Below are 27273 nucleotides of genomic sequence, written 5' to 3' on the forward strand. Positions count from 1 at the left end.
GGTTAAAAAAATTGCAAAGATCTCAGAACAGTAATTGCCATTCAACCAGTGAACAGTAAAATGATACACTTCTTGCAGATTTAGCTTTCAAATGTTTCTGACTTGTTCTCCATTCACTTCAGAAAAGGATAGTTAATTACTTCTTCATACAGGCTGTAAGAATCATTACTTCCAAAATTCTGTATCAACTTTCCCCTGCTCATTCACAACTGTATGTTTGGTTTACATAACCATATCTATTACTAAAAAGAACTAGAAAGACTGCTATTGGAACATTTGACATTTAAATGAAATCTTATTTTGTGATCACTTCCTACTGTAAACTGCATATAGGACCACAACCTTTGGACTCACCACAACTGCTCCACTCAGATTTCTACGAACTGAAGCATTTTATGAAGACTACCCACCCTGCTAATTGTCAAAAAATTTAAGAACATTGTTTCCCACTCTATCTTACCACACCTTGTCAGAATCTTGGAGCCTGTGAACAGGTAGATTTCTGTCAGTAAGAGACCATGACAGATACAATAGCCTACCTAACTTTTCCAAAACAGACCAGCAGCTCTTGACCTCTAAACAAACTTCTGCCTTTTGTCTATGGAACAGATGAGAAAGACATCCAGTGCTGACTCAGCTTTTGTATGGCACAAAACTTACTACAAATACTTAGGTGATCTTTATTGCAAAGATTAATTATCTCCATTAAGTAAGATACAGTTATGTAACACATTCTGAATTCAAATAATTTGAAGGTACCAAAATATATTGGCTCTTTTTTTTTTTCCTTTAAAGGATCCATCTATTACAAACCCTTTTACTCTCTGAGAATATGCAGACTGATTAAGTATTCTTTTAATTCTCTCATCAGATAAATTAAAAAAATGGAGCTGAACATTCTCCAGGATAAAACAAACATACTCTTCTCAGCAGTACAGACTGCTTTTTATGATACAGTTTATACTACTACACAACAAAATATTTTACTCCCAGACATCTACTGTTGTTGGCTGTGCTAAATTCTATGGTAGAACAATAAGCACATTCTTCTTGGATTCTGATCAGCCTTTGTAACCAGCTGAGCATTCACTCCAAAATTTCTGTGGCATGTAATACTTTTATCTGTACTGACTTCAAACTTTTTTCCTGATCACAAATACCTTGAACACCACTGAACGAAAACACACTTCTAAAAGACCAGAAAAATCCACAATTGGATGATCATCTTCTAGTTATAGTTAAGTCTATAATCTGTCATTTATTACCTTAATAAATTTAATGTAGATTGCATTTTTACTTAGTGACATCTTTGTCTTAAATCACAGTATCATACAGAAACAAATGAAAGAACTTTGATAACTCTACCAGGCAGACAAAGCTGTCGCTATCATCATGTTACCAGTTTTAACAATGAGCAAAGAAGCCCCATACATGGGCTAAGATTGTTTTTCCCTGATAACTGCACAAACACTCTATCACTCCTGTTGACATTTTAATGAAGGAGTTTTGTTTATGATCTCCACAAAAAATGACAGACTTGTTTGACGAGTATATAAAAATAATAGTATCATATGAACGTAATATATAACAATAAATTTGTCAGACTAAAGACTGACTTTATGCAATTCAGAAGGACTTGAAGAAGCTCAAGAAGTGTGACTATGTGAACCTCATGAGGTTTCACAAGTTCAAGTGCAAGGTTCAGCACAAGGGTTGAGGCAAAACCCAGCATCAGTACATACTGCAGAATGCAGGGGTTGAGAGCAGCCCTGTCAAGAAGGCCTTGGGGGTGCTGGGGGATGGACGTGACCCAGCCATGGGCACTGACAGCCCGGAGAGACAAACGTGTCCTGGGCTGCATCCAGAGCAGTGTGGGCAGCAGGGCCAGGGAGGGGATTCTGCCCCTCTGCTCTGCTCTGCTCTGCTGAGAGCCCACCTGCAGTGCTGCATCAGCTCTGGATCCCAGCACAGGAAGGACATGGAACCGTTGGAGAGGATTCAGAGGAAGCCACAAAGATGACCAGAGGGATGGACCAGCTCTCCTATGTGGACAGACTGAGAAAGTAGGGGATATTCCCCCTGAAAAAAGGAAGGTTCCAGGGAGACCTTATTGCGGCCTTTCAATACTTGAAGAAGGCTTAAAAGAAAGCTGGAAAGAGACTTTTAAAAAGGACTGTAGTCACAGGACAAGGGGGAATGGTTTTAGACAATAAATTCAGAGTAGATGTAAGACACACTTTTCTTTTATAAGGGTGGTAAAACTCTGGCCAGGTTGCTCAGAACAGTTGGTAGATGCCCCACTCCTGGAAACATTCACCATATCTGGGTCAGTTTCAATGGAGCAGTGAACAGCTCTGAACAACAACGGGGCTCTGGTTCAGTTGAACATGTCCCTGTTCACTGCAAAAGGGTTGGACAGAATGATTTTTAAAGGTCCTCATCCAACCCAAACCATACTTTGTTTCTAAGATTCTATGATTTTTCCAAAAAACTATGCCTGATGATCTGAATTATAGACCTCATCACAAAGAATTGAAAGATGTACAATTTTTTTTTTTATCTACAGTAATAATTACTGACACATGGTCATTCCCCCTAAGCTCTCAAATTAATAGGCAAATATAGGGTGGTCCATTTCCTGGAGTTTTGGAATTATTCAGCTACTTTCCCTCAAATGCCCCCACAAAAATATTGATACGCAAAATATTGCTATTTATCAACTTCAACTTGAGGACTACAAACAATAAGGCATGAAAAAACCCAGACCCAGAACTAATGAGGTGTAATTTCTATTTGACACTTACACTGTTAAAAACTGTACACAACTGTGTACTGCAAGCTCAACTATCAGATATCTACAAGGAAGTGAACCTTGTAGTAAGCCCTGGTTTCTACCATACCCAACCAAAAGTTTTGTCAGGGCTTCAAGAGTTACCAGGCATCTTTCCATGGATTCTCAGAATAGTCATACTGTCCTTTTGCCATGAGTGTGGGTCTGGGTAAACCCTCTTTTGCCACACCGCATATTTCCAAAAAATTTGTAAAAACTCAAGTGTCCTGCTTTCTCTAATGTAGTGGGAAACCAGACAGAAAATATCCAATAGGCTGAAAGGCTATCAAGGAACCTGGTTTTCTACCCTGGACCTTTACACTAATGGCAAAAACCTGAAAGTCTAGTAAATGGGACTTTGCCCAGCAGGCATCAGAACAACATCAAGTGCCATCACCACTTTTTCGCGGAAAAGTGTAAGAACACAAAAAAAATGGAGACACAGAGGCAATGAAAGCTAAAACAGTTCTCCATGTTGGCAAAAAATGTATCTGGAACATTAGAATGTAGCAATATACAGGTGGTTTACAGCTGGATATAACAAGTCTGATCCAAAAAACACCTCATTCAGCATACCTGGCTTTTTCTAGAAGTCTTTAGGGGAACAAAAACCTCAGTGTCCCCACCTAAGCCCTGGATGCAGACACACCACTGGCCAGAGATCTGGGAGGTGCAGAGACTCCCAACCAATAGGCTTCCCAAGCCCAGAAAATTCAAACTGGCAATGAAAAGGAGCTTGGAACAATAAAGAGGTTACTGGCTGATTCCCAGGACTTGAAGAGATCTGTGTCCTGCATCTGTCTCCACCCATGGACCCTGTGTTACATTAGAACATCTGGGGATTTCTTTGACCACTTCTTTTAAAAGTCTGCTCCACATCAGAACTCTAGTAATCTCTATTTACACTCTAACAGTTGCTGGCATACACAAAAAAGAGAGTAGGAATCTGTAGTCTCTAGCCTGACAAAGTTACTATTAATACAATCCATCACCTTTTTACAGTGCAGAATAACCTGGAAATCTGACCTGAGGCTGCACAGAAAAGAAGAAAACAAGAAGCTACTTGTATTTGAAGCATTTGTAACCTATACTCCTGTATTTTCAGTACATAATGTATGAATTGTTCCACCTTCATGTTTAGACTAAACACTCTGTTCATTTCATCCCAAGCAGAAGAGACCCCTAAATGCAAAGACAAGCAAAATTTGTCTCTCAGATGCTCATGCTTACATTTTGTGGAAATCAACAAAAGAGAAAGTTTTACCTGATGAAGAACTTGTCTCTGCAAAGTCAGTTCTATTTCACCTGATATTGAAAGGTTTAACAGAAAAACTGTTATCTGGGTCCCAGACTGGGATTCAGCTGGCAAGTTACAGGCTAGTTCCAGCCACACACCACTGAAAAGCACAACGAAGTTCAGGACCACCTCCTAACAGATCTGTACAGAGTGTGTAACACCACGAGCCCAATATCATTTGGGATTCTTCAGGTGCTGTTGTAAAACAATTAGGCATGCAACACAGAAAACTTTATCTGCTGTTGAAATTATTAATACTAGCAGGTGTTTCCAGTTAAATTTCCAAAACACCAGGCTGCTCATAGAATGCATTCCCTTTCATGTTCCAATCTCACAGGACACAAAGAAGGCATGCAGCAATGTGTAAAAAAGAGTTTCTATCTTCTGGCATAAAAAACATTGGAAAGAACTTTGATCAGCACTTGATGATAACAAAACATATTAAAATGCATTTACATTTTCAGTAACCACGTAAGACAAGAAGTAAGTTGGTGGTTTTTTTCTTTAGAGATGCAAACTGCATTTTGCGATAGACTTGCCCCAGCCACAGACTGGAACCTTAGCTTTTTTCCAACACATGCCTAATGGATACTCCAGAGAGCAAAGGGATTCAGTTATTCTCTTTTCCCCATTCAGCTTTTCCAAACAAAGCTGAAAGGAAGTAATTGGCAATTCTGTTACATGGAACTACAAACTCTTTTTGGAACAAGAGGCCCCAAAATCGTAGAGCATGCACAGTATGGATAAACCTTGGCTATGCTGGTCCATTGGACTCTGAGGTGGACCCATTCCAGGATGAGGAGGTCGCATACTCTTCATGGAGCCACAGTGAACATCTTCAACCATTCCTTTTTCATGCAAGCCATCAATAGACTGTGAAAACAAAATAAGTATTTAGAGAGAGACAGTATATAAAAATATGAACAATTAACTCAATCTAAACAAATACATGAAGACAAAAAACTTCTTTCAGTCGTCATTCAAAATAAACCAACCAGGAACCTCTGCCTTGAAATCATACATTTAGGGAAGCAAAGAACACTATCAGACTGCTTGCCCGTTTCCTTTTTGCCTTTTTTTTTTTCCTTATGAACTGTTTGGCAGTGGCAGAGAGGCAAACTGTCCAAATACAAACACATAACCTGTTTTGGCCTCATATTACAAAGTAGTGTAATAACACACATTAACTTACTAAAGTAGAGCCTGTGGCTTGAGTTATTTTTAGCCCAAACTTTGCCCTTTCAGTCACTGCTCTACTGGAATGCCCCAAACATTGTTTCTCTTTAAAAACAAGGGTGACATTGCAGGAGGTAACCTCTTCTACCCTGACAAAAACAAGGATAGGTAGTCAAGGAGAGGGAAACAATACTTGTGCTCCCTACAGCTCCTGTCACCTCATACACTCCTCAAAAATAGTTCCCATGGTACTTCAAACACAGAACAGTGCCAAGTGCTCTCTTTACAGAGTGAAGAAAAGATAGCTTGGAGTCTGAAAAACAAGCTGAAGGCATTCTGGGCACTGAAAAAGACTCCATAACCAAAACTGAAGGGCTCTGAAAGTAAAAAAAAAGGGAAAAGTAACATTGGAAGAAAGATATCCTAAGAAACAAGGAAGTTTTCCATGAAAGCAAAATTTATGTCCCTAACTATGGAAGGGATTAAGATAATTAAGTTCTAAGTTAGGGCTCTGTAAGGCTTGGTATTAGGAAGGAAGTCACTGGCATCACTTACTTAGCCACTCTACAGAAATACAAGGCTCTGTCCCACTCTAACACATGCATGCATGCATGCACACTAAATGCTGTTCTTGCAAACCCTACTGTGAATGGAGACCTCGTGGTCTGTTTTATCTAAATGTACATCTATTTATTGAGAATTCTTTTTAAGAAGAGACTTAGATAACTTACTCCAATGGAAAATTCAGGCAGTTAATTAAATGAGTGTGCAAGAAGCTGCATCAGCTCACAGAACTGTCATTTCTTATTTTTGAGTAATTTGTTGCACATGACTCAATTTCAACAGAACTGAACAAAGGCCACCCTTTCTACAAAAGAAAAAATAATTCCACATTTCAATTCATAAACCCTCCATAAAAAATTTCTACTTTCCATTTCAGTCATCAGATTTGAGTGAAAACACCTTGAAACACACAGAATTTGCTGTTGTTCAGCATTTTTGAAGGATTTCACTATAATTTTTCCTTATCAGAAGTTTGGGTTAAAAGGAGGAAAGTTACAGAAAAGGAAAAATAAAATGGACTTTTCATGTTTCACTGAATCATTTAATTGTCGTGACAGCATAAAAATATTTGTGAAAATAAACTGTATCAGAAAAGCACACACTACTCAGGAAGCTATTTTTGATCACAAGAACTTGGGGTATGGAGCAGAAATGCAGACACAGACGACTGGCACATTAAAAATAGTTCCACTCTGCTAACCAAGTAAATCCCAGTGCCCTTTTCTGAGGCATGAAGATCCCTCCCTCTCTCTTTGCCCCTTCTCACAAAGATAGCCAAAGCAGAGGAGAACACTCACTTCACACTGTCTGCAGGAGCTGAGCACAGCAGAAACCAAAACACCTGCAAAGCAGGAGGCATTCTTGTTTTGTCATGGTAAGTGCTGGCTGCCATGGTATCTTCATGGCTGCCAAGAGGAGGAGCCTTGCTGGTAACCCGATCTGATTTACAGAACAGAGGACTCTAGCTGTACATATTTGTGGTGTGCATAACTGCAGGGATGGGTTTCACTGCCCTGACAGGTGTCAACCATGAAACCTCTGGGAACACAGACAGCTCAGGTGGGAATAGGAAAGCACACAGCAAGCATACATCAGAAGTACCAGTATAAAGAGGGTGAGGAAAGGAGCTGTCAGTTAAGAAAACAGCAGCAGGGAAGAGAAAAGCAAGGATGTTTTGATAAAGCCTTTGGTAGAGGGAATTTTTTTAAAAAATCACACAGGAACAGAGAGGTAGTGACGTGATCATACAAGAAAACTTCAATTCAAGGCATGCTTCTGTGGAGAGAACTGATCAAAAGAACAGATTTTTGAAAAAAAAAGTATTATTAAAAAAACCACAAGACACAAAAACAACTGTAGCAAACTGAAATGCTTTAAGTCTAATGGAACAGAGACTAAATATATAGCAGAAAAGGGATTTGCATCTCTGTATTACACAGTGAAAAAACTGAAAACTAAAACTCATAAATCAACTTTTTACTAGCAAAAATGCAAAAGATGAAGATGGCATGAACTTCTGTGAAGCCCAAATTAGTTTTAATGATTATGCAATTGCTAATGTATGCAGAGACCGTTACTTCCAAGAATGTAGTTCATCTAAAAGCACCTTTAACTGGCTATGAAAAAAATGTGTACAATAAGAAAGGCAATTCAGCAGAGGACAGCTGTGGACCACAAGAACTGAGGAATAGTTGTTTTGGAAACTTTCCTAAAGCACTGTATAGTTACAAGGCTAGAAGATAACTCAAAATTATGCAACAGGTTAAGAATTACAGAGGGTATCTTTCAGACAACGTAATTCTTGTAAATTCTTAAGTCCTCTGTAAGTTAATGAAGCTATCTTCCACAAAGACATTAATAGGATAAGTAACCTATACTACCAATAAAGCACAACTATCACGTTGGGGTGCTTTTTTTTATTTTAGTCTTCTAATATGACAGAACAGAAGGGAACCAGGAAGCTGAGACATATTCAGCTTTGAGCAGAAATTACAATTTTGATTGGTCCCCATACGTAAGGAAACAAGTACTGAAGAGGCCAAATAAACAATGCCTCCAGAAACAGAATGAGGGATCAACTTCTACCGTAGGCTAGCACATGCCTATAGACTTGGCAGACTTACAGACTTACATAATGTCTAATGCATAAAGAACATTTTGCCTACAGTGCTTTTACTCTGAATTTAGCAACTAAGGTCTTCTCAGAGATACATCACAGTTTGACCTATTTTCAGGTAAACTGTGACATTACAGCATCTAGTTTTTTGGTTTAGGTTTTTTTTTTTATTTTAATACACCTTTTTAAAAAAAATCAAGCAAAAAAGCACTCTGGCCTTTAAATCAAAGACAGAATACCAAACTGGTTTTCTTTTAGACCATACATCCTCCGAAACAACAGAATCCCACAGACTGAACAGCAGTGTGTTGTCACGTAACAGCCACACAACTGTACAGCATAACTGAACGCATCCCTGAAGAACAACCTGTCTGAATGTGGTTTTTGCAGCAGGAAATTCGCCACTGATACCAGTAAATCTTTAAAAAGATTACTAAATCACCACTTTACATTAAGTTCTCTGTTGATTTTTCAAGGTTGGCCATACTTCCTTTCCTTTTTCACTAATGTAGACACAAAAAACAAAAATAATACAGAGAACGTGTCTGCTGATGTTGTGTGCTGTTACTTCTAGGACATTGAGAGAACTACTTTGATTCTCAGAATGTCAAATGTGCATAGATTTGTTAGCCAATAGTATCCGAAATGGGAAACCATTTGCATTCTGTTTTAATGGAACATCTGAGTGAACAACAAACATTTTTAGTAAAAACTACAGTATTTCTGAAGAATTTTTTCTCTCCCTCACATTTTATCTCACTCACCAATACCAGTATATAACATCATTGTAATTACTCCACAGTCAGCATTTACAGTACACCCCATTACAAATTCACAAAAGAAGTGATTATGCATCACGTTACAATTAAATGGAAGAGAAAATAAACAGAGTTCACAGAACTCCATCCATCCCTCAAATGAGCACCCTGCAAATTAACAAGATACAATGTTGTCATAACCAAAAGTTAAGCAGTTAAAATCATGTGGACCACCTAGCATATAAGAAGATACAGAAGATACAGAAGACTGCCAGAAGATACAGAACGGCTAGAGAGGGAAGGAACCTCAAAGATCATCAAGTTCCAAACTCCTTCCAGTTTTGTCTCTAGACAAGGTTGCTCTGAGTCCCATCCAAACTCGCCTTGAACACTTCCACGGATGGAAAATCAACAGCTACTGGGGGCAACCTGTTCTAATGCCTCACTACCCTCACAGGAAAGGATTTCTGCCTAGCATCTAATCCAAACTTACTATCTTTCAGTTGGAAACCATTCCTTCTTATCCTGTCACTGTCTGTCCTTGTAAAAAGTCTCTCCGCACCTTCCTTGCAGCCTCCCTTCAGGTATTGGAAGGCTGCAATGAGGTCACTTCAAAGTCACCTTTTCTCCAGGCTGAACAAACCAAATTCTCTCAGCCTTTCTTAACAGGAGAGTTCCTCCATCCCACTATCATTTTGGTAGCCTCCCATGGACTCACTCCAACAGTTCCATGTCCTTCCTGTGCTGGGACCCCAGAGCTGATGCAGCACTGCAGGTGGGCTCTCAGCAGAGCAGAGCAGAGCAGAGCAGAGCAGAGCAGAGCAGAGCAGAGGGGCAGAATCCCCTCCCTGCCCTGCTGCCCACACTGCTCTGGATGCAGCCCAGGACACGTTTGTCTCTCCGGGCTGTCATCTCTCCCCAGTCTAGAGAGGACTGTTGTGGGGGACTGTACGAGAGGCTTCATCAAAATTCAGACTAAAACCATGTTACCTCATTCTGCCTCCACAGAAGTTTCCATGTGGATGCAGAAGGAAAGTGAGATTAGGGCAAGAAAGGTAGCAATATTTTATTTTAACATCTTTCAGCTTCCAAGTACTTTTTCTCACAAGACTCTCTGAGGCTGTTATCTGAGCAGTATCCCTGACAGACTTCTTAAGTATTCCTCCTTAATACTGTGATGCATCCAAGACACACTTTGGTAAAATTTGGACCTGTATTTTCCTGGAAATTTGGTTGATAGTCCTCAAGAAACTAGCAAGAAATGCAGTTAATTTATTGTTTCTGTCAAAACTGATGAAAAATAGTAACAAATTTTCCTGTGGAAAGGTCTTCTGGTTACCAAGTGAATATACAATCTTTAGCTTTCATAATAACAGTTCTTAAGTGAACAGACGTTAGGAATTACCATTTATTTATACAAATTTGTTTCAATCAGTGTTTCAGCTATTGATTGATCCTTGGATTTTTTTAAGCTTTTTGCATTATATTATCATTTGTAAACTAGTCAAACACCTAACACAGAATGAAGTTAGTTGACTTAAGTATGTGGATTTTAAAAGAAGAGCTCCATGCTATTGCATACATGGCTACCCCACAAAGTAACTGTGTAAATGGGTCACTTTTGGTGCAATCCCCTACTTTTACTGCATTTCATTTAAAAAATAGTGTTATGATATTTCATGGCTTGAAAGTCAACATATTTTATACAGCACTAAGCAAAAAGAAAATGTTTATTTGGTCCAGTTGCAGGTGGCTGACCAGTTTTTTTCATTACACTGAAAAACATTCAGGTAATATTTGCAAAATAATCTAGAGGGACCCTTCTACAGCATTTCTTAGACCCCTCCAACAGTTATCCCAATATATCCCTATTTCTGGAGCTGCACCAAAAAACAGACCCAAAACGTCCTCTAGACCAAAAATTAACTTTTTTTTACCTGTATCCGTTCAACAGACACACGTTCTAGCTTAATTATACACATTTGAAGCCATGTTGGAACCTCTGAACTGGAAATGTAAAAGAAAACAGCAAGGCTGTTGCTACTAAAACAAAGACTTGTGAAATTACATTCTATATTCCATTATCATAATCAAAGTGTAGAAAAGGTCGAGTAATTTAACCACAACTATACTGAATGATCATCTTTGAATTGGCTTGCCAGGCTTTGTGGTGCCGTTTTTCAAAATTTTTCAAAATATTTTTTTTAAATATTTCAATGCCACCTCAATGGGAAAATTTCTACTCTGGCTCACAGAACCTTGTGAGATACTCTCTGAAGTCTCCAAAAGAATATTGTGGGATGACATTTAATTATAATATAGGATTAACTGCCTGATATAACAGGATGCAGCAGTTAAAAACATAATGTGTGAAGCATTCAGCCATTCTACTGAAATTTCCTGGCGCCACTTTCTTCTTCTACAGGTACAAGAAAAAATTGAAAGGAATGAAGGATTTTAGAACCCTGGCTGTGAAGTCTGGGGACAGAGTTCTGAAAAGCTGGGCTGTAAGCGACCCCAAAACCAAAAAAAAAACGCCAACTGCAAATGTCTAACCTGGCTAACAGCTAAATCAGATACCTCCAGATTCAAATGCAAAGGTTATAGTTACAGCACACACTGAACTCTCAGAAATTACAACAGGTCAGTACAAATGGATAGCTGGATCACAGCCTCCTTCACTGCAGCTAGTCTTTGTGTTATTAAAAATATTTTGGTTCTTCATGTAAAAGACAGTGATGTCATGTCCCTACTGATTAGATATAGTTTTAATGAATGAAACTGAACCACATGTGAGTGCGTCAAAATGAAGATGCCATTTCAAGAGGAAAATTAAAACATGTTTCTGTATTTTTGAAACAGTTTTTTATTGTAATTTTTTCTCTATGTGCATATAACAATTCCCTGAGTGGAATTAACAAGAGCTGCCAAAATGTTTTCAATATCTTGGCTCTGTAAGCTGCTACCACGTATTTCCGAGTAGAACATCAGTGCAATCAAAAATTTTCTGGGTTCTAAATCTCTGGTATACAACCTAAAATGACAGTACATAAAGAGACTGTTCTCACAAAGGAATTTCCACACAGGCAAGTATTTCCTCAAAGCAAAAAAACATTAGTGATAGTCTAACCATACATAGTCTAATTTTAAGTGTATAACAGTAACTACTGAAGTGCAATTATTGGCACATTCTACGTGACATAGTTTTATATTCCTTTGTAAGACGGAGTCCTTACAAAATAACTTGAAAGCCACGTTTTTCAACCACATTTTCAATATGGGAGAGTAAACAAATTTGCAATACAAATCCTCTAAGGTGAATTAAGCTTGCTTTGTTTTTTTGGTTTTTTTTCAGAAAAAGAACAATTTCATGCAACATCAGAAACCACCCCAGAAAAAAACATATGTGATGTCCAAAGAGACAAGAAGAAGAAAAAGAGAAAAAAGGTGTTTAGAATGGTGTCTCTTAAAGTTTTAACACTATCATTCATGTTATTGTCATCTGTCTTACTGAAAAGTACAGTGTACAAATGAACAGCTCCTAACTACTAACTGTAGTTCAAAGTAGTCTACTAAGCACAAGGAAGCTGTGTTTAATCTGACACACAAGTAATCTTTAGTAATAAAGAAGTATGAGTGTAGCTGAAGCTTTGCAGGTGATGTGCTATAGCAGTTAAGCAGGTCTATGCACAGTTTAGGTAGCTCCGTTCATCAGTGGAGAGAACTCTAGAGAGAAAAGGTTCACTTGTAATAAACTATTACCTTATGCATCTGATGCATGCCTTCCTGTGGATAATCTGTAGGCCCCATGGTCGGCATTGGATGGGAGACACTGGGAGGACCAGGACTCGGCCCCATCATGCTGTGAACGGAGCCAGGAGATGGCCCTGGCCCTGGGCTAGGTCCCAGAATCGGTCCAGGTGAAGGTCCTGGTCCAGGGGAAGGACCAGGATGAGGCATGGCGCCAGGGTCTGTAGGCGTGGACATCTATTTTCTGTCTCCTTTTCAATTAGCAGAATAGCTCTAGTAACAAAAACAAAACAAAAACAAAACCACAATTTCTATGTGACATTACAGGCATGGAAAAAAAATTCAATAAAATCTACTGGCAGTCATTACACACACACACACACACACACGTTTACGTACACACGCAAGCTGTCATCAGCAGAAAATGTTTACATGATCCTTAATGTTGCAAATTAGCTTGATCATCCCTCTAGAAGCCTACTAGAAAGATAAGGATCTTGAAAATTCTGTCCATTTCTGGACATTTGTGTAGTGCTCACAGAACAAAGCAGCTGGCGTGCTATGAGAAACATCTACCAGAAACAACAGTTGAACTAACTTGCTATCACCAGATGTGTCATGTGGGCCAAGCACAGTAGCACTAAAAACAGGAAAGAGAGTGGGGCATCTCTGTAACCTAGGTGTTAAAAAAATCTTTCCCTAAAAAGCTGTGACTAGCCTGAAATTTGTACTTGTAAAATTCATGGTAATACAGTGAAACAAGCTATAAAAGGATTATTAAGACTACCTTCAGAACTTTTTTGCATTTGCCAGAGAGCACTGAGACACCCATGAAGCCACCAGCCTGCCCTGGAGGGGCTGACTGGGCACGGGTGGAGCCAGCAGTGACAAGGACAGGTTGGAACACAGCCTGACTGCCCCCAACCATCCCTTGCCGAGGCAAACAGCTCCAGTGTGGAGCCACGGACTGCAGCGAGCAGGGCTGTAGCCAAGGGAACCACAGGGGAGCGCTGACATCCACCTGGAGCTGGCAGCTTGCCCCAGAGCAGCTGACTAAGCGTGAGCGCAGCCAGCAAGGACAGCGGCTGCCCCCGCTCTCTCAAATGGGGTCCCAGTGAATGTAACCAGGGCACACTGGCAGCGTTCCCCTATAATCATTTGGGAGCAGCCAACAGAGGCAGTGAACAGACGCAGGAGTTGGAGAAAAAGGGCATAATATTATTACATATATATGTATATATGTATATTCTCCCTCAGGTATGGTTTGACATGCCACAGAGCTCATTCCGCCCGAAGTCACTGCACCAGCCATGTCAGAAGCTTCCAGCCAGGCAGACTATCCAAAGGTAGATGTAACTCCTCAGGACTCAGTCTGCCAGGAGTGCCTAATGCCCCTCTGTAAGGCTGGGGCTGACCATCACTCCTGTCACAGAAGATGTGTTATTGTAAATGACCAGGTTAAGGAGCCACAGGATTAAGTGAACAACATGTGCAGTACTCATGAGAATGACTGAGACTGACAGGCTATTCTCAAAGAGTCTCTTAAGTCTCAAACCTCCACTGAAGAGAAGATGCAGGTGGACTCAGAACCCCACCAAGCAGTAAGGCAGAGTCTCTGGAACACAAAACCTGGAAGGTGGTCACTGGCCACACTAGGCAAAACACTTTTCTCCTGAAAACTTGAAGATGACAAACAGGTCTGGTACCATTTACAAGAAGTATGACGATCTGGAATGGGCAGGACAGTCAACTGATGAGGTAGGCAAAGGCCTTTCTGGGATAGGGGAATCGTCTGGGGCAAGACAGACTGCCACCCTCATTAAGACTGCCCCTGTTAATTAAAAGGGAAGGGTACTTGATACAGGTGACTCCCTTCTTAAGAGAACTGAAGGCGTGCTATGCACACCAGATCCAAGGCACAGGGAAATCTGCTGCTTCCCAGTGTCACATGGTTCCAAAATTGGGTGTCATTGGCAGAATTTGTCCCTTTTTTTCTTTTTTTTTTTCTTTTCTTTCATTCTTTTTTTTTTTTTTTTTTGTCATGGCATGGTCTATCCAAAAATTGGTGTACTGATACCTGAAGGGATGTACCTTTCACAAAGAGGAAAAAGGGTTCTACCACAAGAGCTAGCAGGGCTCATTAACAGAGCTTTAAACTAGACTGGAAGGCAGAAAGGGATAAAATCAGGATTGCCAGTGATAAACAATGGGATGGCACACCAAAACTTGAGGAACTGAGATCACTCAGTCTGCCCCACGGGGTGTAGGCTACAATGAACTACACAGCATGAGAAAGGAGCAAGGAGAAGCTTTAGCCCCGTGCCAGAAATATGACATCTCTGGCATAAAAAAACCTCAGTGGTATGAGTCCAGTGCCTGGTGCACCATGCTGGATGCTTACAGGAGGGACAGGCAGAGCTGGCAAAACAGCATTGCTCATAACAGAGGGACAAGAATGTATGGAGGTTACAACTGGCAATAGCAGTACCCTTAACCCTCTGGGTCAAGATTAAGGGATAAACAAATAAAAGAGATGTCGTCATGAGAGGCTGCTACAGATCACACAGGGACAACAATGACATCAATTCCTCAAGTAACCAAGGGGCACCTTCAAATTTCTCCTTACAGGGTAATTCAACCAGCCAGATGTTAACGGAGGACACCACACAGCTGGCACAATCAAGTCCAGGAGATTCTTAAAACACCTGGATGACCTCTTCATGGTTCAGTACTCAGAAAGCTGACTAGGAAAGATGCTCCCCTTGAATTCAAGCTTGATGCTTGTCATGAGCAACACAGGGATTGCTGGCGCTCCTGGCCTCACTACCCAAAAAGTAATCAGCTTAAAATCTCTGACAGAAGAAAAAGCACCAGCAAAACCTCAGCTCTGGACATGAGGAGAGCAGACTTCAGGCTGCTCAGGGAATCAGTGAGTAAGGGACCCCAGGAAAATGCTTTTACAAGTGCTGGAGTCTGTCACTGCTGGTCACATTTTAAGCACCAACTTCTAGGGGTACAAGAGGAGGCAATTCCCAAATGTCAGAAGCCAAGCAGGTGAGGCAGAAGATGGCTTGTCTTCTTTGGGAGGTAGAGGCAAAAAAAAGAAGGTGCAGGCTCAGCAAAAGCAAGGTCAGGTGATGTGGGAGGAATAGAGATGCTGCTCACCACTGCAGGGAGAAAATCTGTCATGCTAAAGATCCACTGCAGTTGAAACTGGCCACAGTTCGGGGGGGACAATAAAAAGAGAGAGGGTTTATGCATTAATAGCAAAAGACAGTGGAGAAATAACATTGTGCTGTTACAGGATGAGGACGGTCACCTCACAAGCTGGGACATGGACATGGCAGAGATGTTTAATGCTTTCTTTGCCTCTGTCCTCAATGCCAATGATGGATTAAGGGGTCCCAGTGGCCTGAGCTGGAGGACAGTGGCTGTGAGAATCAACTCCCACTTCCCTGGAAATCTCTAAGGCCCAATGGAATTCATCTGAGAATACTCAAAGAGCTGGCTGATGTCATCATGAGACCTCTCTCAATGATTTTCAAATGGACTTGGGAACCTAGATAGGTCCCAGCTGACAGGAAGCTGGCTGATGTCCCAGTTTTCCAGAAAAGCAAGAAGAATGAGCCTGGAAACTCCAGGCCTGGCAGTCTCACTTCAGTGACCAGTAGAATTATAGAGAATATTACTCCGGCAGGTATTGAAAAACACCTGAAGGACAATGCAGTCATCAGTCACAGCCAATACAGATTCATGATGGAAAAGTTCTGCTTGTCAAAATTAACTTACTTTTATGAGAGAGTAACCCACCTACTTGACCAAGGGAAGCCAGCTGATGTAATCCTTTTGGATTTCAGTAAAGGTTTCAAAACAGTTTCTCACAGGATCCTTCTGGACAAAATATCCAGTACACAGCTGGGTAAACACATCAAGCATTGGGTGAGCAACTGGCTGATGGGCTGAGCACAAAGGTTTACAGTGAATGGGGTGGCAATGGGCTGGTGACCTGTCACTAGCTGGGGACTCCTCTTTAGGGCCAATACTCTTAAACACAGTATCACAGACTGGTTTGGGTTGGAAGGGACTTTTAAGATCATATAGTGCCAACCCCCCTGCCTGTCCCTTCCACTGGATCAGGTTGTTCAGAGCCCAGTTCAACCTGGCTTTAAACACTTCAATCTCTCTGGTCAACCCCACCTTAAAGATTTCTTCCTAACAGCTGATCTAAACATACCTTCTTTAAGTTTAAAACCACTCTTTGTCCCGCCACTGTGTGCCCATACAAAAAGTCCCTCTCCCTCATTTCTACAAGGCCCTTTCAGGCAGCAAAAGGCCACAATGCCGTCTCCCTGAAATACCCTCTTATCCATGCGAAAACCCCTGCTCTCTCAGCCTTTCTTCACAGGGGAGGTACTTTAGCTAACACTCTTCAACTTCAATGCCATCTCCTGGACAGACCCCAACAGGTCCATGTCTTTCCTGTGCTGGGAACCCCATGCCTGGACACAGCACTCCAGGTAGGATCTCATGAGGGAAGACTAGAGGGGGAGAACCACCTCCCTCACACTGTGGGTCACGTTTCTTTTGGTGCAACACAGGATGCAGCTGGCTTTCTGGTCTGGAAGCGCACATTACTGGCTTACCTTCTTAAAAGACTTGGATGAAGGACTTGAAGGGATACTAAGTTTGCAGATGATACAAAAGTGGGAGGAGCTGCTGACTCCCTCAGCGGCAAAGAGGCCCTACAGAGAGGCACAGAAAAATTTGAAGACTGGGAATTTATTAACCATATGAAGTTTAACAAAGACAAATGCCAAATTCTGCATCTGGGATGGGGCAACCCTGGATGAACAAACAGACTGGGGAATGAGATGCTGGAAAGCAGGGCCACAGAAAGGGACCTGGAGCTCAAGGGAATGGTTGAACATGGGTCAGCAGTGCCCTGGCAGCCAGGAGGGCCAGCCATGTCCTGGGGGGTACCAGGGACAGCATCAGCTGGGCAAGGGAGGGGATTGTCCTGCTCTGCTCTGCTCTGGGGCAGCCTCACCTCCAGTGCTGGGGGCAGCTCTGGGTGCCACAATGAAAGAGAGATATAAAACTACTGGGGAGTGTCCAGAGGAGGCCACAAAGATGGTGAAAGGCCCAAACCAGAAGCCCCAGGGAGCTGCTGAGGTAATTTGGTTTGGTCAGCCTGGAGAAGACAAGACTGAGGGAAGAGCTCATTGCAGCCTACAACTTTCTCACAAGGTAAAGAGGAGGGACAGACACTGTCACTGCGTCACTTCTCTGTAGCGACCAGCTACTGGACCTGCGGGAACGACCTGAAGTTCTATCACCAGAGTTTTAGGTTGGATATCAGGAAAAGGTTGTTCGCCCACAGGGTTTTTGGGCACTGGAATGGGCTCCCCAGGGAAGTGGTCACACCACCAAGCCTGGCAGAGGTCTCTGACCCATGGTGTGGTTCTTGGGGTGTCCTGTGGAGTGGCAGGAGTTGGACTCAATGATCCTTTTAGGTGACTTCCAGAACGGGGTATTCTGTGATTCTGTGACTTGGTACCTTGGGATCCTGTTCCCTATGGCCTATGAAACTTGCCAGTTCAAAACTCTAAGTCACTAATTAGCCCTCCACAACCTCACAACATGACCACAAAAGGAATCAAGATATCAAATGTTCACAACTGCAAACACCAGAGCTTCCTCTAAGAGGCCTACATTTTGTATGAAGGCCAACATGTTCCCACACAACAAGTAGTTCTTACATGCATCAATCATGATACTGCAAAATCTAAGACTGACACTCTTGCAGCTGAGTCGCTACATGCATTATAAGCAAAATTCAAACCATTTAACAAAGCAGATACCTGGCACCACCCTCCCCACCCAGAATAATGTATACAGGACCATAACACATTCAACTACAAAAGTGCTATCAGTACACAGTACCCCCATAATACCTTATTTCACAAAAGACATCTACCTATACCCATGCACTAAAATGGTATCTTCCCCTCTATTCACCTATTCATCCTATTTCAAATTCAACTCACAGTTCTCATAAAAATTAGCTCCAGTCCCAGTGTTAGTTACACTGCTATTTACAAATACATTAAGCATATCCTGTATGCAAATTTGAAAAATTTAGAATTCTATTTGATAGGACAGTAAGTGTCCAAACTATGAAAAGCAGGAACTACCGGAGCTAAATGTCTGAATCACTTACACCAGACCAAGTCCTTTCATCACCATCACTTCGAGCGAGGATACACTCACCCCATCTCACATAATTGGGAATTAACAGATTTGTATTCAGACATTTTGTATGTCATAGAACAAGGAAAAAAAAAAAAGTAATTTAAAAAATCTATATCAGGGAACACAAAGTGTTGAAAATACTACTTAAACGCAAGTAATAACTCCCGCCTGAAGACAGTCATGAAAATAAAGAGACAAAGCAATTTTCTCCGGCAACAGTAGTCCACAAAATTAAAAAAAATGCTGCTGACCTAAACCAGGACACAGTATGGCCCTCCCAACCAAGCATCTGTTCACAGAACCAACCTGTTGAAAAGTTTATAGTTTAACATGTTTCAAAAATAGCTTAGTTCATATTTATTAAGTCTGAGATTGTATTAAAAAGCCTCACAGAAATTAGATACTCTGCTGTCATTAAAATTCAGTAAAAGCTATATACCTAATTCATTTAGGCCCTTATGAAAGCTTCATTAAAATCAAAGCAAAAAGCTACAAAAAGACAACATGTCCAACCGTGGCCAAGTTCCATGCAGATAGTATTGGTATTATTTTGGCTAAATTCTGGTGCCTGCAAAGAAAAAAGCAGTATGAAGCCAACTCCCTGCCAAAAGCCAGTGTTGACCTATTTCTTTGGACTGCTTTTTAATGAGTAGTGCCTGTTAGAATTAGAAAGCAAGGAGAAGAAGAGGGGAAAAAAAAAAAAAAAGCAAATGTTTCCAATAAATTACAAGACTACAGTAAAATGAAAAAAAAAAATCTTATTGTTCCAAATTATGAGGCTCTTGGCCCTGATTCTTTAACACATTACACCTTGTTTAATGGTTTTTCAAGTGTTCAATCTTACAATTTCCCCAAAACACTGACTGGAGTAGTTCACATTCACATGACTTCAAATAGGATGTTTTTTCCCCCTGAACTGTAATCCCTCACCACCTCTTAGATCTATGTACATCAACATCAACAATCCTCTTTTGTGAACAGCCCCAAATGAACTACTGGCAACTGAATTAGCTGTGGTGAATCACATGGCTCTTCCTGCGGTCTCAGAGAATTTCTCCACCTCTGCTGGACACAACCAGAGTTAAGACAGGGAAATAAAAAAGGCATCTATTGTATCAGACTAACTTTAGCCAAATGCAAATACAAAGAAGAGCCACAAAACCAAGAGCTGAAGATTAAGAGAGACCTAGGATCTCTGCTCAACTATTTCTAGATCAAACAGTCTAGGATAGTAAATATCTGCACTGTGAATGATTTGAAATCACAGTCTCTAAGCATAAATGTTTCTCCACTATCATTTTATATCCACCTAGGAAGTTTTGTAGATGTGACTAATTCACTGTACAATATGGCCTCCATCAGTTCAATGTTTCTACAACACATATTTTGGTAAAAAAACCTGCTACAAACCCAAAGGTAACAAAGGCAGGGATTTTTTTTCCCATGAGGAAGTATTAGCAGATCCCAAACGAAAACACAGCAGGTAAAAAACCATTTGCATTACTTTGGAATTCAGGACCAGCTGTACACCCAAAAAGATCCAGGGATTACAGACTGCTTTGACAGGGCACACACCGAGTCTAAGAACAGATGGAGCAGTAAGTATTTATAATTCTTCTAGCTAGTTCCCTTCACCATCCAATATAAGTTCTGCCTTTCCTCTCAACCTAAATTGAACCTCAGCCAGGATGTTTTGGCCACATGTCCTGCCTTGGATATGTAGTAGAAAGTAAGGAACTATACTGCTTAGAGCTGATGAAATATGGACCCAAACAACAGCCACACAGATACTGAAAAGCTGACTGTAACTCTGTCTTCACAGAGAAACAGTTAACTGTCTACTTCTCCCCACACATTTCCAACTGCAGTCATGATGCACAGGTGGCTTTGAAAAGATAAACTGTAAACTTGTGATACACTATAGGCTAAAGGAGTTATCTTTATTATAGTACCACACAAAACAAGAAATTACACTCTCAGTGATTTGTATTACTTGCTAACTATAATCAAAATAATATGCTCAAAGTAGAAGAGCTGATTAGTAATGATAGCAAACTCATCATCACTAAATAACTTACCATACAAGCAAATTAGTGTTTTGAATTGCACAACTTCACAGGAGACTCTGCATTACCTTTTGTCACGATTTAACTATCATCATTTGATTAAATGGCCGTTCAATCAATACACAAGTTTACATGAAACAGGAAAAAAACAGTGAGAAGACTCAAATCTTCAACTAACATATACCAGAGTTATTAGATCACATAAAGAGCAGCCAAACCCATCAACAGCGGAGATTCTGCCTTTGCACACTCATGTATTCAATGCCAGTGTACCTTGAAAACCTGCTGCAAAGGAATTTGTAGTTTAAAATACAAACCACAGAACCAGAAACGCTGAATCTTAATTACTTATCCAGGCACCTAGGCCAGAAGAAAAAAACCTCTGCCAACACTATTTTAGGGGCACGTCTAGCTCTCTACCAGAAACTGTTGCAGGCATCCCCGAAGAGCAGAGCTCGCAAAATGGGAGGAATGCTTACACCAGAACCTTCACTGTGGAGTCATGTAGTGTAACAGACAGTTTACTTTAGGATGATAGTCAATACTCCTCACCGTAAAGTAATTCTCGTAGGAATTCTTACTCCTACTGCAGAGAAGTTTCAGCTTTACACAAAGCTCTACTTTTCTCCACTTTGCTCTAGCTTACAGCCTACCCTCGCAGGAAAAACTAACATCAGCAGCAAAAAACGACTTGTTAAACAGCTGGGAGTCGAAAGTACTCCAGACTGTCAAAAGGCATAATCACAAATCGGAGTGCACACAAGTTAGGCTAAGCTATGCTGCCAGACTTTACTGTGAAGACACGACAGCACAGGCATATGATCCTTCCTGATGGCTTTGCTGCAGAAGACAGTAGCCTTCAGGAAAAAAAGAGAGCAGATAGCTGCAGTCAAAAGTTAAATTGCCATCAGACAACGTCCAAGATCAATCTCACATTTGCTTCATATATAGATTCCACCATAAATTACAGGCACAGAAAACTGATACAGGGCACTACTAAATGGCAACTTTTCATATTGTGGGTTTTACTACAGGTATTAATCACACTTATTGAACATTGTCTTGTCATTGGTTTCTGAATAAAAATCTTAAGAGATGCAGGCAGAAGAAAGGTATGCACCATATTACTGACAGGCCTTGGCTTTACTTAAACAGGGAAGAAGAGAGGAAGAAGGCAGAAGACTGTTTTAAATTACATTTAAAAGTTACTTGTATTAAAATTTAAGTTACTTGTAAAATATCAACGAAACTATATATGAAAAACATCTCTTTTCTGTAAAAAAACCCTTATTCTTAACATTTTCTCCAACGCCTCGCCTTTAAATGATTCACCTGGGTGCTAAAAGTGATAAATAGGAAATATTCTCTGCCAACTGGAGACAAACCGGAAAATGTTAACACCTAACAAGTAATGAGTTTACATGAGTGGAAAAAAAGAACAATTTTCAGTGTTAGTCTTCTTATTCTGCTGTATTTACAAACTATCAAAGCTGTGTTTAAGAAAGCTTTAATTCCTTCCCTTATTCATCCTTCTTTACTTTATGTTGAAAATAAGACATGAGCTTTTCTCTAATACCAATTTTATTGCAAGTGATCTTTATGCCATAATGCTGTGTTTATTGTTCCACTAGAGAATAAAAATACCCAACCTAATCTGATAAAGTCCAAAAGTGATGGAGGTCCAGGAAACACCTATTACACATAGAGAACTTTGATTGCAGCAGGGAACACACGGAAATGTAATGGACATTTCGATGAGTACTTTGCAAAAATGTTCTAATACAAAGAATGTGAAGTTTCACTTGTAGCTCACAGCAATATTAGGTTCACGTTCTCATTAGGATGACAAAAACCAGTAGAGTAGTAGCGTTGACATTTTTTAAGTTGCTACTGTGCACAGTCTGACCCTATATTCTAAAGTCCAACAAAAACTGAGAAAAATATATCCGGAGATAGTAATTTCAAACACACCTTTACCACGAATATATGTAATGTAAGTATGCCAGCTGAAGGACTTTTTCTCTTGTCAATTTTCAAGCCTCAGGTGTTGGTGAAAGCACTTTTCAAACTTGACAAGAAACGTTCATAGACTACTTCAGAAATGAACAAAAGAAAAGATCTAAAACTGCTTTGAACACACTCTTTTGGCACATGTTCGATGCAACACCACAGAAATACCAGTCTTACAGCTGAGACATAACTCATGAGAGAAGTAATGTTTTCAATGAAGATTTACCCTCAACTCTGGCAAGTCCATATATGCTGTATGTATACTTGTATGCTGTACATGCTGTATGATCCACTCTTAAATTTCAAAAGCTCACTATCCATACAGTCTTTTTGCTTTCTATTACTGATACATACATATATACATACATACATACATATATATATATATATATGTATATATATATATATACATAAAAACCTGCCTTGGGGCAAGCCTATCCTTCTGGTACACTACTTTTTTTTTTTTTTTTTCCCTTAGAATCACAAAAGGACAAAAGAAACAAAGTCAGAGACAATAATAGGGCAATTAGGTTCCCAAAGAGAAAGTGTGCCCGTATTTGCACAACAATAGCAACTTGCACAGAGCAGACTGCCCCACCCCGAACAAGTAATACTGGTATACTACCAACTGGTACACTACCAAAGGAATTAAGTTCTAGTACGGTGCTTATCGTTTGGGTCTTAGGGGCTGTGGTTAAAACCACTTAACACTTCAGAAAGTTAAAGCAAAACAGGAGAGAATGCAAACGGAACAACGCCAAGTGTTACAGACCCCAGATCAATTCTTCACTGCAAGCACGCAGAATACTCGGAGCGGTAAAAAAACCCGACCAAACAAAAAAAAAAAAGAAAAAAAGAAAATCCAGGAAGAACTTTTTATCTTCAATCGTTCAGCTGGTTGTTTACTTGAATATTCATACTCACAGAAATATTAATAAAGATACATCCTGAAAAGAACAGCGTTAACGTAAAGTTCGGTAACTCTGCCTACCGAACATTAGGAGCAGATACTAAGAAAAAACACATACGGTAAGATGTGCGTAATCTGCAGACACTTTTACACTCCCTTTACTTGATCATAACGCACGCTCAGGGGAAAACAAAACAAAACAAAACAAAAAAACAACTCAAGCCAATCGTCAAACTGTAACTTCAGATCGAGTTCAGAAGAACTGCAACTTTTCCAGCCGTGCGCGGTTTGCAGCTCCACCATTATAAATTTAAGAGGGGAGGAGACAACGCAAAACTCCATTTCTGCACGCACCGCCGACACAGGGCAGAGCCGGGCGGAGGACCCGGGAGCCCCGGGGGGCGGCGGGGCGAGGGCGGCCGCTCCCTGCCCGCCGCGCTCGCTCCCTCCCCGGACGGCCGCTCTGCCCTCGGGCCCTGCCGGACGGGCGGCGCGCAGGCCTCGGCGCCGGGCCGCCCGCCGCCTCCCCCGCCGAGGCGCCGGGGCGGGCGAGCACAACGCAGCAGGGCCCTGTTTTCCCCTCCCCAGCCTTTCTGGAAAGTTTTCTCCCCGGCCGACGGGCTGTAAAACGTCCCTGCCTGGGAATACGGCCCCGCCGCCGCCTGCCCCCGCCCCTCCACGAAGCAGCGGGTGCGCTGCTGACGGCGCTGCCCGCGCACGGCCCCGTACCTCGGCCGCAGGCGGGCGACCGGCCGGGCGAGCAGCCGGGTCATGCCTCAGGACTGGGCTGGGCCCGTCTCCCCGCCTCTCCTTCCCTCCGCCACCATGTCACACCGACCAAACATGTCTGTGCGCCTGTGTGCGGCGGCGGTGACTTCCTGATCCGCCGCCGCCGCTCGCACAGGCGGAGGGACGAGAAAAGGCCACCCAAGCCTGCTATCCTCTTCGCCCGCCGCCGCCTCCCGCCTCTGCCCCGCAGCGGCCCGGGGACGGGCTCCGCTGCCCTCCGGCCCCGCCCGGCAGCTGGCTGCAGCAGCGCTCTGCCGCCCACCCCCGCCTCCGGCTGGGCACAGAACTTTTCCAGGTGCCAAACGCCGCCGTCCCCTCTCTCGACATAGGGGCCGGCGAGCCGCAGCTACCTGAGCATCGGCGCGCGTGTGCATCCTCGCTCCCGCCCGGCCGGGTTAAAAAAAAATAAATTTCCGCGCACACCGGAAATAAAACGCTTTTTTGCTTGGCAGGCGATTCCAAAATTGTAAGCGCATGTTTTTGTGCTACTCTGCTAGGAGGTGGGGAGGAGGAGGGGGGCGAATTTCTGCAGGGAAAACGGGAGGGGTACGACGACATGCAGGCTATTTTGGGAAGTAAACCGCGACACCTTTACAGCAGGAGTGACTGCACAGTTAAAAACAAGAGACCGAAAAGCAACAGGAGCCGCAGCCCTGTTGGGCTGAAGTCTCAGCCCCCGCTTCTTCCCCCCTCCCCGGTGTGTGCAGTGTTTGTGACAGGCAGGCAGCGAGATGATCCGGATCATGGCCTCCCTGGCTCTGCCGGGGAATGCCGCTACTCTCCTCGCAGGCGAGACCGCGTCCCCCCTGCACCATGTTCCTCCCTCCCCATGCCTCCCCACTTCCCCTCGCTCGGCTGGGTCTACGCCAGCGTGTGCCACGGCGGAGAACACAGCCCCGCCGCACCGCGCTCCGCTGCCTCCGGACACCCTGAACTTCACCCTGCGACCCCGGCAGCTGCGGCGGAGCCACCCACGGCCCGTCCGTGTGGGCTGTCGCTCGCCAAGGACCCATTTCTCCCGTAGCCGCTTCGCCTGCAGCCCGTGACACGCTCGCTGGGCGGCAAGACCGAGAGTGCCGCTGACTCACGAGTCAGCCACCGGCGACTCCGCGGGGGTTCTGTCGCTCCCACTCCGGAGATCCGCATCGTGATTATTCCAGAATAATACCGGATCAAAACTTTCTTCTCTCCACCCACTGGGGGGATATAAATATTCGGGAGGGCCGGGCGCCGGGGAAGGTGGGGAGAGGAAGCAGGTGGCTCGGCTGGGACCGGCGGGGCCGTGCGCGGGGAAGGGGAGCGCTGCGGGGAGGGAAGGTGGGCACGGTGCGAGCCGGCACAGCCGCTGACAATAAAGGACCGTGCCCGGCACGGGGAGCTGGCGGGGCTCGACCGACTTGCAAGTTGTATTTACCTTCCGCTCGGGCGGAGCGCCGTGCTGACTGTCGCTCCTCTCCCCCGTCAGTGAGTCACCCGAGTCCAGAACCGGAGCGAGGGACTAGATTACGAACATGACTTCATTGATGACAGCCATTCCCTCCTATTCCTAAACTCCTGCCCCTCCTCCGGCCCCCCTTCGCGGACGCCACTGCTCAGGCAGCGGCGCTGCAATTGGTCCGCCGCCCAGCGAGTGCCCGCCCCCTTGCGTAGAAGGAGCGGTTCTATTGGCCCAGCGGGCTGTTGTTCATGAGGGAGGCCGGGGGGGGGGCGGAGGTGTGCAGGCGCGCGCGGGGCGGGGTGCGCTGCGCTCCGCGGCGCCGCGCGCGGGGCCAGCGGTCCGCTCTCGCGGCGGCGGGCGCTGCCCGGGTGCCGCCGGCTCCTGCGCCCCTCCCAGCTCGCCTCCGCGGCGGGGAGAGAGGGGCAGCACCTCCCTCCTTCCCTGCGAAGGCGGCAGCAGTAGGGCGCGGGCGGCACTCGCGGGATTAGTTTGGGGAAGAGGTGAAGAAGGTGCTGGAACTGCGCCGTGCCTTTGCCCCGCCGGAGGGGCAGGGAGGAGCCAGCCTGACGGGCTGTGGATCAGCTGTGTCTGGCTGTTGGAGTGAGAGCGTGTGTGTGTGTGTGTGTGCGCGCCCAGGGCGGGTGTCTCCCTCCCTTTAAAGAACAAAAAACGCTTGGGAGGGGGAAAACTTAGACCCCGTCCCCTCTCTCCGGTAGCTGAGGGTGCTGTCATGGACGAGAGCAGGCTGCTGAGGACATTCCAGGGGAACCGGCCTGTCAGGCGGTTTCCGGCGCCCAGGCTGCCCGCTGCCCGCAGCCCCTCGCCGTGCAGGGCCGAGGCTTCGGCGGAGAGAACGAGCCCGGGTGAAAAACGGCGGTGGAGCTCATGTTTCTGCGGGATTGGGAGGGGGAATAGTGCAGTTGTGTTTGTTCCGTCTTGCTTGCTTCCGTTTGAGTATGATTTTTAAAGTTGGTTTGGTAGTACGCTTTCCAGTTCCTTAGGCTGGTGCCGGGTTTTGAGTGCTTGTTGTTGTTTGCTGTTTGGTTTTTTTGTTGTTGTTTTTGGGGGGCTTTTTTGTTTGTTTTTTTTTTTGTTTTTCTTTTTCTTTTAATGCTTCAGGTGGTTTACCTGGTTTGCAGGGGCTGCAGCGCTCTCATGGGGTTTTTTTTGTACAAGCTGTACCTGTTCGTGTAACAGGCTACTAAGTAAGTACTTCATTAAAGTAATGGGCCCGCCTGTCTGAGGGTTTGTTGTTTTTTTTTTCTTGAACGCGAGTTGTAGAGATTAAAAAAACCCAACACAGCCAGACTACCGTAC

General features: G+C 43.3%; 1 protein-coding gene across 2 annotated transcripts in view; it reads right to left on the reverse strand.

Annotated features, from left to right (window-relative positions):
- SMARCA2 (SWI/SNF related, matrix associated, actin dependent regulator of chromatin, subfamily a, member 2) overlaps nt 1-26065 on the reverse strand; it is a 119696-nt gene extending 93631 nt beyond the window's left edge. Inside the window, exons 1-3 of one of the 2 annotated variants that reach the window (XM_066180705.1) lie at nt 25933-26053; nt 12504-12764; nt 4877-5000 (exon numbers count right to left, since the gene is read on the reverse strand). In XM_066180705.1, the coding sequence (XP_066036802.1) occupies nt 4877-5000; nt 12504-12728 (349 nt within the window). In that variant the 5' untranslated portion in view covers nt 12729-12764; nt 25933-26053. Of the gene's footprint in view, nt 1-4876; nt 5001-12503; nt 12765-25932 lie in introns of both variants that reach the window. The other variant, XM_066180706.1, reaches the window with a different exon arrangement.
- Between the last annotated feature and the right edge of the window lie 1208 nt (nt 26066-27273).

Source organism: Chamaea fasciata, unplaced genomic scaffold, assembly GCF_029207755.1.
Source record: "Chamaea fasciata isolate MVZ Bird 193981 ecotype frontalis unplaced genomic scaffold, bChaFas1.0.hap1 SCAF_4, whole genome shotgun sequence".
NCBI classification, from domain to species: Eukaryota; Metazoa; Chordata; class Aves; order Passeriformes; family Sylviidae; genus Chamaea; species Chamaea fasciata.